Source organism: Triturus cristatus, chromosome 7 (assembly GCF_964204655.1).
Source record: "Triturus cristatus chromosome 7, aTriCri1.1, whole genome shotgun sequence".
NCBI classification, from domain to species: domain Eukaryota; kingdom Metazoa; phylum Chordata; class Amphibia; order Caudata; family Salamandridae; genus Triturus; species Triturus cristatus.
Genome location: NC_140590.1, coordinates 647,383,309 through 647,397,929, shown reverse-complemented (window position 1 = coordinate 647,397,929; position 14,621 = coordinate 647,383,309). Strand labels below are relative to the sequence as shown.

At 41.2% G+C, this 14,621-nt stretch overlaps 1 protein-coding gene across 1 annotated transcript in view; it reads right to left on the bottom strand.

The window, feature by feature from the left end:
- The window catches only part of APOH (apolipoprotein H), a 266,107-nt gene that overhangs the window by 91,041 nt on the left and 160,445 nt on the right, over positions 1-14,621 (bottom strand). Inside the window, exons 5-6 of the mRNA XM_085617274.1 lie at positions 9,156-9,344; positions 1,997-2,176 (exon numbers count right to left, since the gene is read on the bottom strand). Coding sequence (XP_085473400.1) covers positions 1,997-2,176; positions 9,156-9,344 — 369 coding nt within the window. The remainder of the gene's footprint in view (positions 1-1,996; positions 2,177-9,155; positions 9,345-14,621) is intronic.

Genomic DNA, 14,621 nt, shown 5'->3' with positions numbered 1-14,621 from the left:
CATGAACACGAACTGTCAGAATGTGCTAGGATACCCTCCATTTCTTATTGAGGCCTCGAAAAGTTTAACAACCCTTTCAACTTGGACATGAGAGATGTCATTTATCTTGCACTGTCTGAGTCAGGATTTATCTGAAGGCAACAAAAGGAAATTTTTCTAGTGTTTTTGTTGGAAACAGTAAATGTGACCTGGCAGTAGAGGACATTCTTTTTGAACTGCCCCCTTATAAATTCTATCTTCACCATTGACTGTTATTTCATAAACACAATCAGCAAAGTTCCTATGCACATTTTATATGTGGATCTAGAGCTTAACTATTGCTGCCATTAGATTGGACTGGGACTTGTTATTTAGGATATATTAGTTGCTTTAGATGAGGTGAGAAGAAATGCAGGAGTCATGGAAGAGATTGTTAACTCGCAGGGGGAGAGAGTTTAATAATAATAAAATGTTAAACTTAGCTGCTGCTGGCCGCCTCCTGTGTCTCGCCTCAGTGCTGGTTCTTCCTGGTCCCAGCAGACACTGGGACAACATCATATACTCCCTGTCTAATCCCTGCGCTGCTAGGAGAGCAGTGCGGGAATTGGCCTGAGCGGGCTTGAAAGACGCTCAGGTCAGGGAGTCTGTGGAGTTTCTCCTGCCCGGATGTTCACTGCAGCTGGATTAGAGAAACTGAAGTGTGCATGCGTGTTTTGGTCAGCTCCTCCACCATTGTGGGGGAGCTGCCCCTGCTCATCTGTCCTACACTTTACTCAGTATAGATGAGCAAACAGACAACATGAATGATAGCCTAAGTAAGCTGTACAAGCTACAGAATGGCTACATTTTGATCTCAGTGGCATCTGGACATGGTTAGGTGGCATATTCGGGCACTGGGGAATGATAATATTTGAAATAATCATTACAATACTTTTAATTATGGTTGCACTGTATGTATTATTATAATTAATAATTTGCATCAATTAAAGGGACTTGCTCAAATAAAAGGGATTGCCAATACGTTTCTGCTGTATAGAAGGTTTGCCTCTTGACAAAGAAGAAAGGATTGTGAAAACATTATATCGCATTCCTATTTCTTCCATGTCTTTTGCACATGTATATCACAATGTGCATGGATTTCTTTTATAATCAAATCAATGCACTTTCCTTATGAATCTGAAGTGCCCTTTAGCCTCATTATTCATGTTATGTTTCATTAATCTGGTAGACCTTATTCGAGATAGTATATTTGCACATTTCCTGCGTCTCAAGGTAAATCGTAACCTTACTTATATTGGCAATTAGAAGATTGGTTTTAAGAAAACTAATAAAGTCAGCAATGTATTCATGTATTGTATCTGTGCTTCAAGGACGTCTTGCATTTTCTCATTGAGAAAGTAACACGTTTCTGTCACATGTTTGTGCTCCATAGACTTATATAGGGGTAAAATGTATATATTTTGCTGCATTATATGCTCCAAATTTTGGATGAGAGCTCTGGTTGGTTAAAATGGCAATTTTTTCTTGATTAGTTGCTGTGCTGCTCACTATTTTTGCAGTAAATGTTAGACTTTAGGCTTTCCGACGTTAGTTTAATAATTCCTGTGAGTAGACCATTTTTGCTCATTAATGCTAACGAAGGCAATGTACACTGACCTATGAGAAAGTGGATAGATAGGGTATTTCATCTGTAAAAGCCAGCTGGGCAGAAACAGTGTCACTTGAATAACAATGAGTTGAGAATGGTAAATATAAACTAAGCTTTACTATGTAGTGGTAGGAGATGTAGTGGATGCAATATTTTGGTTGGCTGATTTTGTTGACTCAGTATAGAGACGTACAACCTTATAGAGACACCAACCTGACTGGACATGCCATTATAGTTTGGTCTGGTGTCTACCTCTGAAAAGGATCAGAAAATATTCTGTAAAAACTCACCCACTAAAGTACAGCAGCTATTGCGGATAGCTACAGGTACATGCATTATCTGTTACCTACGTTCCACGCAATATCTTACATTTGCAGGTTGGTTTTAAGGACCATTTCCCATTGTTATCACATCTTGATATTCGTGGTCCATCAAGTGTATATGGAGGGTTACAACCATACTGAATAGTTTCCAAGTAGTCGTACTCTCTTTCAGTGGCAAAAGTCATGAACCCATTCTCAATGTCTGTTGGGCGATCACATTTAACACCTGTTAAGGGAAGAAAGAACATTAGTGAGCCAGTCATTCATAGGAACAAGCAGTTCTAAAATGTAATTATGATAAACTAGCGGCAAATTAAATTATCAAGTGTCTACATATTGGCTAAGAAGCTTACATTTGTATTTACTTCTCCATGTTGTTACCTCATTCCCCTAAAGAGCTATGCTGTGTTTTTTTCATATTATATAAACGTCATGCTACTCAACACTGACAAAAAACGCCATACAGTTGTAAAGACAGTAGTCACAGTTACTCATCCAGAGTAACTTTTAATGTTACGGAATATGGCCAGATTACTTACTTGTAATATTGATTGCTTCTACCCTAAAGCTTCATATCAGCACCCACACTGTGGAGAAAGCCAACTCTCCTGCACCCTAAACAAACGCAAGTTTCTCTATTATTATCTTGAAATTTTTTGTTTTCTTTTGTTTTTTTCATTTGGCTTTCCCTCCTTTGAAAAGAGAAAGAATCCCCTTTTCCTGCTATGCCTTTTTAAAGAAACATGTATGTATTCAAAATTTGTAAAAGCAAAACTCTTTAATAAACTTGACTATGGGCACTCATTGAACTGGAATCACATTACTTCATTGGAACATGAGAGCCATGTTTCGGTTGCAGATTTGAAGACTGTATGATAGAAGCAACAAGACAGCTATGTAAACATTATTGCTGCAACTGAGAATGAAAATCACCAGAGGTTGTGACTTGCTTGTTCAGCCTACTTTTATAGAGAACAAATCAACAATTATTTGGTCCATTAGCTTGCTGCATAGTGTGGTGTCTTTTCCCTCTCTGCCCCGTCCGCATTAGCATTGCCATGGCCACAGCAGCCTGAAATGTTCTTAAACGTCCTGTGCAGAGCCCCAGGTTGAGAAGTCACCTGGTAAAATGCAGGCGGTTGGAGGTAAAGAAGGATGTCAGCCATAAGATTCTTATGCCGTTTCTGCAAAACATCATTCTACTGAAGAAGTAAGCATGGGCAACATTAAATCACTCCTGTCCAAAATGGTCAACTTTCCAGTGTTTGTTGTCAGAGTTGTCCAGTCCGAGAATGTGCCAACCTTTTGCCTATGATGTAATTTCCTGCCTACACCATGTATAGGGAGGCATTTGGCAGAGAAGGATGTGACACAACACTTTTATATCCCTATTTTTTGTTATGTTCATCATCCACCTAGATGCTTTCTGTTCCTGATTTGTGCTCTGTTTTTCTGCAGTTGTTTGCCTTAGTAGATTCTCGTGCCCGGAGACTATATGTTGGTCTTTTTCTCAACATTGTCTCAGGACAGTGTTGGTGTCTTTATGATCAACTCCTGTATCAACCATCATTTACAAACAAGAGCCACTAATATTGACAAGGAGATTTCGTCTGCCCTCTATGACTTGCACCTTTCACAAATATATATATTAGGTGCAGGAGGGCACCGTGGCTATTGGGAGAAGTCACCTTTACATTAGGCAATCCAAAAGGAAATTAGAGAGACCTTTAGAGAGTTCAGTCCTTTGCATATTGTGATGACAATGATTGCCTTTTCCATGAATCCTTTTTAGCATCCGGCTCAACAGTTACAACTTCACCTTCAAAATATGGCTCCTCAGCCATTAAGAGCTACTGATATCCTAGTAGTCCCTTCTAATGCCCCACATTTCCTAGAGAACTTGTGAAGTTAAGAGGATTTTGCCTTCCGCATTGCACAGATTAGGCAAGACCCAGCTAAGAAATGATATCAAATCAGCTCTTTTACTTGGCCTGCCTTAGATTGGGCTACCTCTGTATTTACCATCTCAGATCCTTGCCTGGTTAGGTATGCTACTTTTCTACTTTCTTAAAGAAGATGTTTAAACATCCTCATCTGGAGCATTTCGCTAAGGAATGTGGTATGAATATATTGACCTATGTGACTTATTTCTATAATTGGCAGCTAGGACTACTTTGGTTGAGAAGACCCAAATTACATTATTTCATTGTGGATTAAAAGAAGAGAGCAAGGAGTAGTCCATACTCGTCATCCAATTTCATTTTCTGAACTTTCTGATATGGCCCTGTTAATTTAACATAAACCTAAAGCGACAGCTAATATAAGAAAAGAGTCTTCAGTAGGGTTAACTGATTGTACCAGAATCCATGTCCTTTGAAGACCCAAAATTAACATGGATTCTTAATCCAAGAGGAAGCTATGTAAATGGAGCAGATAGGAGCCTTTTAACAGAGGAGAAAAAACTGTCTTGAGCCTTTATTGTGGTGATTCTGGGCATAGAATCTGTCTCTGACATATACATACTCAAAATGATTAGAGTAAACACCTGATCTCTGAAAAAGAGAAGAGAGTGAGTGCGCAATGGTTCCCTTATATTGGATTCTTTATGAGTGGTTGTGACAGTTTGTTGTTTCTCTTGCCAATTGCCATGAGACCTGAAGAATGGAGAACTACAAATATTTCATGCCACTGGATTGGGGAGCATGTGGAATGTTTTTTAATCATGATTAGGATAACGATATATTTAAAAGAGAGCTAAAAAGACACCTGAGGTAGACTAAACTGTTCAGGGTAAGCCATTGGCCTCAAGGCCATTTAGGGCAGCTTCATTACCATTAAAGATCTCTCTTCAAGACCATACAAAAGTACTTTTTCCAACTATGCTTTGATGTTTGGCATTCCTTAGTTAAATGTGAAAGTGTCCTCATGTAACGCAACTGGTGCTCGTGTAAAGCACTCTGATACCCGATACCTTCAGGTCAGGTTCGCCCTATATAAAACTTCGTAAAAAAAAAAAAGAAGTGCAATACATACATCAATTGGCTGCCAGAACAATATCATCCTCATCAGAGTTTATTGTAGCCATTGTTATGCTTCAAAAAGCTACTGGTCGCCCAATGAAGATGTAAAAGATGCCCCAACTAATCAAGACGGATCATGCCTAATTTCTCTTCAGTGATACCCTAGCAGTATGCATTTTCTACAGTTTCTGCTAAGCCTGACATATACTCTATTCCTCCTAAGAGGGAATATTATTGTCCAAGATTAATTAAACCAGCTATTGGCATATACTTTGGGTGGTATATTCCCTGTTGGAGAACGAGAAGGAGATGCCTAAGGTCTATTTACAGGAGAACTTGAAAAATGTATTTATTGCACGTTCATCTGAAGCTTTAGCACCTCTGTTTTTTGTTCTGAAGAACGATCAAGATCTAAGACCCAGTATCACTACCGAGGTAAGTCAAATAACAATCAAAGAGCAGTATTTTTACCTCTTCTTAAAGGCATTGGGGAATCAGTACAAGTAGCACAAATATTCACCAAACTCGATTTGCAAGATATATAGCATCTCCCGCATATAAATGACAGTGACAAGTAAAAAACGTCTTTCCACACCCTGCTTGGGCATTTGATAATCTTCAATGTCATTCGGGTTGTGCTTCCAAAAAACCACAGAGAGCTGTCTTGTTAAAACCACAATAAAGTTATATACACAAACACCTTGTTTTCTATTTGTTCCCTGTTTTGTCAGAAAGTGAACACAACTATTCGGTTATAGAAAGAGAGTCACTATCTATGAAAATAGCTTATTTCTAATGGAGACATCTTTTGATGGGCACCAAGGAACCCTTTGAAATTCATACTGAGCATAGGATCTTACATTGTCTACAAAATCTCCAATGTAATCAGTCAATCAATCGATACATTTGTAGAGCGCGCTACTCACCCGTACGGGTCTCAAGGCACTGGGGGGGCTTATCTAACCAGATGAGGATTTTTCTTGACTCAATACATCTACCATAACCTATATTTCTAGATTAAATAATCTTCTGGCTTATGCATTATTTCATTGTCGTCATTTAGTACCAACCTATTATCCCTTCTCACCATGTGGTTGTAATTGTTCGTTCTTTCTTAGATTGAATCCAAATTAGATAGAGGATTTTCATCTTAAAACCCAATTTATACAATATAACAATCTGTATTTCAGACAGCCTACAAGCTATTTTTATTCCTCCCAAAAAACTACAGCTTGATAAGATGCATGTGTGCTAGGATTCCACCCTTCCATGCCACAGGTAAGTTAAAACCATGTTAGATTTTCATTATTTTGATTTGCATTCTCTTTGGCCAATTACAGATCAATCTGATGTTTAAAATATGTCCTCACTGGTCCCTTTTATGTTCAAAACAATCACTGTATTCGAAAACTTTTGGATGTTTACACCCTCTATCAGTGGCACCAATCTCTACTGATTTCATGATGGAACTTCAGCTCTCTGAAGGGTTTCTAGTCATAATATTTACAATTGGCATGTTCACCTTTTCATTAGATATCTACAGCCGAAAATAGTGGCAAATGTTTTCTGCAAGACATTTTTTGTCTTCATAGATTATGACATACAGTAATTTCTGAACCCAATATTGTTTCACAAAGCTCTTACGAACGCACTTGACATTAAACAAGCTGTCACTTCGTTATCACCCTCAGTCCGATTGGCAAGCCAAGAGTGAACTAATGCTAAGTTTGGCTATCCTACCACTTTTTTCCTGTTTACATGTTAATTGTCAATTTTCAACCATTACATTTTTGTCCATTTATCATCACTCATCAAGTAAATGCTGTTGACTTTCCTCTGAAGTTTCCTCGCACTTGAAGAATTCACCCCTTCTGGGTAATTATCATTCCTGTGAGACTTCACAGAATTATTTGTTGTTAGTAGGTTCTGAATCTCTTTTCACCATAAATAGACACACTAAAGAATGCACAATAAGGATATGTTTTATGATTTTATTAAAGTCAAAGTAGTACCTTAGTGCATAAAATGTGTACAAGTGTAACTATAAAAATTAACAAAAGTGCATCAATTAAATCGAATTAAAAGGAATTGCTGCATTGTAATGGTGGTTTAGAATTCACAATTCTCTTCTTCGAAAATATATAGTCTATCTGTATTCTTCAACCCCTACCTTATTGCATCTGGTGAAGCCCTCTTGGCATCAAAATGGCTTGTGTCAGTTTATAAGGTGACCTCTGACCCACCTACCTCAGAACTCTGATTCTGTGTAAAGGAGGACATAATCTATCTCTTATCAGTAGCTATCATGTCCCAGCAAGCCAATAAACCAGGTTTGGCTTCTAGATGCCTGCCTGTGGCCTTCAAGAAGGTTGTTTATTGCTCCTGTTTGCTCGATCTGGTCTCCAAGGAAGTCAAATATTTCCTCTTTACCTTCTCGAGTTCAGCTTAAATACAATGTTCTCATTGTTTTTAAAAGGGCTGTCCCCTAATTGAATTATGTCAAATGCAAGACTCAACATAGTAATCTTATTCACCTTCACTTAACTCTATCAGGCATTATAAATTATGTGAATACATATATGATTTATTGCTAAACTATCAAACTTTACTAAAGCAAATAGGATACAGGTGCAATTAATACTATATATGAAATGTGTTTATAAATGAGAAATGTGCACTCAAATTAATATACGAAATGCAACGGAGTACATAGGCAGGATGTGCGAAGATAACATCATAGGTGTTACTCAGAAATAACGGGTTACTATCACCCGCTTCAAGTAGACCCTACAAATGTTGTGTATCTTACGACCCTGCAATTGAAAATGTGAAAACTGCAAAGAAGGCAAAATGTGGGAGCAAGACAGCTTCAGCACCTTTGACCCTGGAAAATCATGAGTAGTGCTCCAAGAACACACTTCAGTGGCTCCCTTAGTCCGATTCTCCTTCTTCAAGGCACTCTGCATTTCCCAAAGGACCATCCACAGCACAGGCCTTCATCCAAGGGAAACTCAGAAATAATGACAGAATGGCTGATAATTGACCACTACAAGAAGAGCATTGATGAAACATCACTCAGTGTACAAAATTATGGAACGACCTTTAACAGACAGAAGAAATATTCAAGATCACTTGGAACTCATGAAGGACGGAAAGACCTGGCTCATCCCAAACAAATAATACACTGAGTCTACCACCCACATAAGGAAAGAGCACATCAGACTGGGGATCACTGGGGTGGTCAATATATAAGGCGATGACTGACAGAGGTTTCGCTGCCATGATAGCTGTGATTTATTGAGTTAAGCCTCACTTATGTATTTGTACATGTTGACTTTTCAGTTAATTTATAAATACCTAATAAAAAAGTGTTTCTTCAAAACAGAGAGCAATGCAATATTAGGTTATATCAAACGAAAGACTAAAGGGTGATGCTAACAAAACACACAGGGCATGTGTCGAAACCTATATGCCCAAGACAGATATGAGTTTGAAAGTTTTAAGTGATGTGAGTTTCAAAATTGTGTTTAACCATTGACGCTTAGATTATCTGCTTAGACACAGGCAGCCCCCTTTCGAAAGCAGGTCGCTTGATGCATTCTTTACACATAATTGATTTTAATTAATTGTTTCTGACGCAAGAATTTTGGGAAATAGTATTATAAGTGGGAGTCTCAGTATTTTTTGTTAGGCACGTCAGAACAAATATTCTTTACTGGACATCTTCTGTGACTTGTTTGGTCCTCTTTTTCCAAATCGAGTTTTCTTTGGACCAAAGTGGTACAAAAAGTGCAACAATATAGAAAACCCACAACAGATGTCTCTTAAATTAGTTCCATAGTGTGTTTGTTAAATACACCACATAAAAATTAGCATAAGCAGCAGTTTAAAAATGTGGAACTTCAATAGAACTGCAGTTCATCTAATAACAAAGGGCAAGATAATGTTTTTTTCGTCCTTTTTTGCCCTCCTCCATGGACATTGCTGCGTTTGCTGACTCAGTACTCTGAGGGGATCAGTTATTTGTACGTGGAATATTGCAGGACGGAAATGAAAATCTAAAGGTGGATTCCTAATGATATGCGCTATCTCTGTAATATCCTTATATACCAATAAAGTTACCTTTAAAAAAAAGGACAAAGATGTGTCTATTTGCATACAAAAGTAAATACATTTGTTTCTCACCTATGCATCTGGGAATGCTACTCCAATTTCCATCGGCGCCACAGGTTGCAGAGTCATTTCCAAACAATGCATACTTTTCCAGACATTCATAATAGACAGCATCTTGGAAAGAATATATGTTTTTAGGCCGTGTTTTAGACATCTCTAACTTTCCAAACTCCGGAATGGGGGGAGGAGGACATACCACAGCTGGAAGAAAATAAACACACATAAGTTTCTTTGTGACATTTTTTTGTATCCTGACTGAGCATGTGATATGCAAAACAACGTAGGAAGTAAGCAATGTAGCCATTATTAGGGATGACAACTGCAAATTGAAACACGCATTCGAAGATCAAATAAGTCTGTTGTTGGCTGCCAGCATTTTGGCTTTATAAACGCTTCTTTTGTCATGGTTTTGTAAAACTGTATTTCTTGCAGGAGCTGCCAGGCCCTCATTAATATAGAACAAGCATTGGCATGGCCAATAGGTCTCGTATTGGGACCTTTTAAGTGTTTAGCCAGAGCTATTAGCTATTGTAATGTCATCAGGATATGTTTTAGAGTAGTGTGGCTGCTGTGCAGCATGTTGAAAAGTTATAATAAAAAAGTGTTATAAGCAATTTTTTCACCTTATATAACCAAGAAGACATTATGTACGACTGAACGACCCGGTAACATAAAAAAATGCCTTCTAGTTTTTTTCCTTGCAATGCTGGCAAATTCTTCTTGCCTGTTCTAATGCTTGTTTGTTATAGCTTTGTTTTTTATGGGGATTTGGGGAGGGACATAAACAATGGGAGGGTAAAGGTTGGGAAATAGTACCTGAATTACAACACGATATGCGGACGGTCACTAGGGGAGAATCAACAGATGCCAGATTCTGAGGGCAGACCAAAGTGGTGCTTAGATGGCGGTGTGCTGGTGTGGAGGTGATACTTAGGAAATGCTGAATGATACTCAGGTGGTGGTGAGTGGTACTGAGGGGGTGGTGTGCGGGTGCAGAGGTGATGCTCAGGTGATGCTGAGTGATACTGAGGTGGTGCTGAGTGATGCTGTGGTGGTGGTGCTGCGCAGGTCCTCAGATGGTGCTAAGTGATGCTGAGTTGGCGCTTTGCTGAGGTGATGCTGCGCTGATGCGGAGTTACGTACCCTGAAGTAGCTGGGGGCAAGAAGCGGTTCAGACCGGGTGACGTACAAAACGAGTGGGACCTATAGGCCAGCGCATTTAACAGCTGCTTCATTGGGAGACCTACGGGATGCCACCAGGGATTGAAGAGCTATACAATTACTACACACTGGGTCATTCGGTCTGGTTCAAGAATGCATACATGCTTGCTTCAGGAAACATTCCAAAGCTTTTTAATGCACAGAGAGAAAGACAAGTGCCTTGATGCACGTCAACAGTACTATAACATTCTGTGTGCGACTGCATCACTAGAGTATTGAACAGCCTGTAGAATCAGCATCCGGGGCAAGTTATGCTTAAAACAATAAGATGACAGATTTAACACACCTCCCGCTGTAACCTATACACTGAATTTACAAAGGCCCAATTGTTTGAGCAATGCATGAACCTATCTATGTGTGTTCAGGCTGTGTCCGAAGCACCAGACAGATAGAGCTCTTTTCATGTACAGTGACCCGTCAATGCATTGTATTGCAGTCTGTTGGGGCTCTCTGGAGACGTTTGGTACATGCTTGCAGTAGAGAAGGTGCTTGCTTCCCGTTGGACTAATAACTATGTTAAGTTGTTGGCCCGCCCCTAGACAGCGTGATTATATGGGACGGTTTCACATAGTGGCCCATTTGTTATGCCCAAATGGCAAAGAATTCAATAATATGCACTATATATACACACATGTTTACAGGTAGGGAGAGTTAGTGACATTCAAATGTGCACAAAAGGCACTTTTCCTTTAAAAAGGCGAACATGTTCCCATATCAAGTAAAAGGTTTGACTTTTATCGCCAATATACTGTGTTCTAGCACGGGTTAGAAAAATCACACAAAGCCACAAGATGCCACGCAGTTAAAACCCAGTGAATGTGTTAAACAATGCTAATTGTTATGCATCTTTTTTGCTGTCTCCTTATGGTGAATTGGTTACACGAGGTCATGACCAGCATATAATGTGTTCAGAATAAGAGCATCAATAAAAGGGTGTTCCCGGCATGTGGTCTCAGATCCAGTAAGGATCGGCTGCCTTCCTAACACAAAAAGTTTCTAAAAACATATTTGTCAGCATTTAATGCAGACGGACTGTGCACAGCCTGCTCCCCACACCTCGCCAAAAGCCAAAGGTTTCAATTTCAACCAAGCATCTTGTCGACGGCGTAGTTTTAATATTCTCACTTTGTTTTGTTTCACTAGTCACACATGTAAATTCCTAGCTATCCTTGTGCTGTCAAAGGAAAGGAAGAAGAGTCTAATTACTTTGCTGTGGCTGCCATTTCGGGAAAAGAAGCAATTTCCATGTAGCACTGCAGGCTGCATGTATAAGATATATTCCTGCATTGCGGACACACAGAAGGAAGGAGGGGAATCGAAGGCTGCGAGGAAGTTCAATGGAGGGAGGGGGGAATGGAGCAGGAATGCACTTTACAAGTATGTGCTCCTCGCCAGCTAGCGCTCACATCCCACCACCCTGATTTACACATGGCCACTCGGTAAATTGTTATGGACCTATACTCCCAGTGGTTCCATGAGTGCAGCAGACATCACCACATTCTAACCTACCATTACCTAGCAAAGTCCCAATCACACAGGCAGCTCCCGCATTAGGTTTTTCAGACCTGTTAACGATGTAAGCCAACACCACTGGGTGCACCCGCACCACTGGCCCATTCAGTACCCCGGGCGCAGTTGCTGCCAGAACTGATGCTGTAGTGCAGTGGATGCCATTTTGGAAGGAGAAGATATGATAAAGCGCCACTCTTGCGATAAGCTGTTAGGAGCGTGACGCGCCAGACAGGAAGGCTGATTGGCTCATGCCAGTCCTCCATACAAAGGCCACCTCAACGGTATCTTAAGAGGAGAAAGATGTCCATGTTTTAGGGTGTTTCTGGTAAAGGCTTCAATCATGTATGTGGATAAAGGAGTAAATGTTGGTTTACAATCCACTTTAAAGACCAGAGGGGATTTAATACAAACAAATAATCCTCGCACACTTCACGGGAGCACATTTTCTGTTTACAAAAGATGTTGGTTTGTAATTCGAGGAACGCACAGTCAATAGCCAGACGCGTCATGCACACACGTTTTAAAGACTTCAAATGCAGTCTATTTGTATTCTAATGTTCCTATTCTTACTTCATCCTTCACCTATCGTAAATGTAAGTGTTTGGATCGGACTCTGGAAACATTTCAGATACAAGACTATGCATGTGTTTTTAGGGCGAGTGTGAGGTGGGGATGGCCACATTAGGTGAAATTAAACACCATTCTAGGCTCCTGCCACTGATGCATCTAATAGTCACATGCAATCTAGAGTTTAATGAACAACATCCACGTCTGCTCTTTGTAGGTCTCGCCTAGCGTTGCAGCGCATGCGCTTTCACTCGGCGAGATATATTGTGAATGAGGAGTTTGAAAAGGGTGCTTTATGCCCCATCCCTCATTTCCATTGGCTGGCGTCACCGTTTATGAGCTTTTTGGTTGCATCCCTTTCGCCTTTTGGGACGGCCCCTCCGAACTAGATGGCTTGGTTTACGTCTGTCGTGAAGCACTTTCTTATCTTGACGAGGCGTGTTATATAAATAAGCCGTGATCCAGTCCGGATGGGCCGTCCCAAAACGAGGCAGGGCTGCAGGCAGGCACAACGCGCATGTCGCGCTTTCACTTTATAAATCCATTGCGTGGCGACAGCTTGTTACTCTCTTCTCGTGCTCATTTCACTTACATGTCCTCAACACACCTTTTTTGCCTACCCTCTAAAGACCCGCCACTGCTCTATTTGTGTCCTTCGCACCCTCATTGGCGTATTTTCCCTACCACCTTCACTATCTTGTGCCTTCACTGCTTTTCTACTCATCCTTTTCTTTCACCCTACTCTGAGCTCTGCCATTCATTCCCTTCTCAGCTCGTTTCACCTCCTCCTCCCTTTTTCACTACTTCCCCTGCCCCTCCTATTTTCTTGCCATCGCTGGTTGCAGTCTCTCCTCTGTGCTACTAGTAATACCTGATGCCGGCTGGCTCCGCCCCGCCCCCGTCCCTTTACCTCCCACCTCGACGGCTGCGATTCATGCTCCAAGTTCCATCTGCCCCTACTACGTATCCACTCCCCCGTCCCACCCTCCCCCGTTCGCCGCCTTTTGCTCTATGTGATGGCCCAGGGTGGCCAGTAGTGCCCCCTCCTCCGTTGCCACAGGTAATGTTCACCCCCCACCCCCGGGCCTCTTTGCTCCATTCACCCCTCGCCAAAGTTGTCTGTGCTCTGATGCTAATTTCCGTGCAGGAACATTGTGTTCTTCTCCTCTCCTCACATGTCCTGGAAGCAGAGCCCAGTGTTCCAGAGCAGAAGGGAGGGCAAGCCAGAGGCAGTGTGGGGGAGTAAAGCAGAGTTTGTTGGGACAAGCGGTGAATCTTAACCATTATATTTTTTGCCACTGTTACCTGCAAGGCCAGGGAGACAAAGGCTGCACTTCTGGGAGGAGAAAACGGCGAAGTGCAGGTATTGGTATAGGTCCAGAATCTGAGCGGGCCTCTTCATAAACAAATGTATCAAATATATTGACATAAGACGCTGTACAACATGAGGCGCAGGTGTCATTACTTGAGTGAATATTGCCCCCCAGGACTCAGCAAGAAGCAGGTGGGCTTGCACCAGGTAGCCTTGGCTTCAGTGGCTGCCCCATGGCCCCCATGCTCAGCATCATTGATCAGCTCTGAGTCGCAGCCATTTTGTAACTCCTGAATCCAAACAGAAATCGCGACGCCCTTGGAGATGCTAAATTGTTTCTGAGCTAGGAGGTGAAATTATAATGGGCGGCTGTTTCGCCTGAACCTATTCTTTATTCTCTGCCCCACTCTCGACAGCGGGCGCAGGTACAGGAGGGATTTCTGGGCTAGTCATGGCAGGAACATAGGCCTGCCTTCCTGTGGGCGACAGATCATGTTGCATAATGCAAAGTACACTCATCCCCTAATTTACGGCTTTATTTTTCGCCTAATTCTAAAGATTGATACCAGGATGCTATTTGCAGAAGCATTTAAATGTCAGTAAGTTTTATGGTTGTAATAAATCACATTCCATACATCAGGCCCTCCACGGGGAGCCTTGCTTTCCGCCTAGATGTTCATGGCAACAACCAATGGCTTCAATACGGGCAGCCATTAATTTCCGAAAAGAGACTTGGCCCTAACGGGCTGATGAGCAATGGTGGGGCCAGGGCGAGGAATGAACTTTCCCTCCGACACCCCTGAAAGGTCTGCGTTGCAAAAAAGGGCGACCTGCTCGTTCGGGAAGAGGCCGTCCTCCCAGCTCTC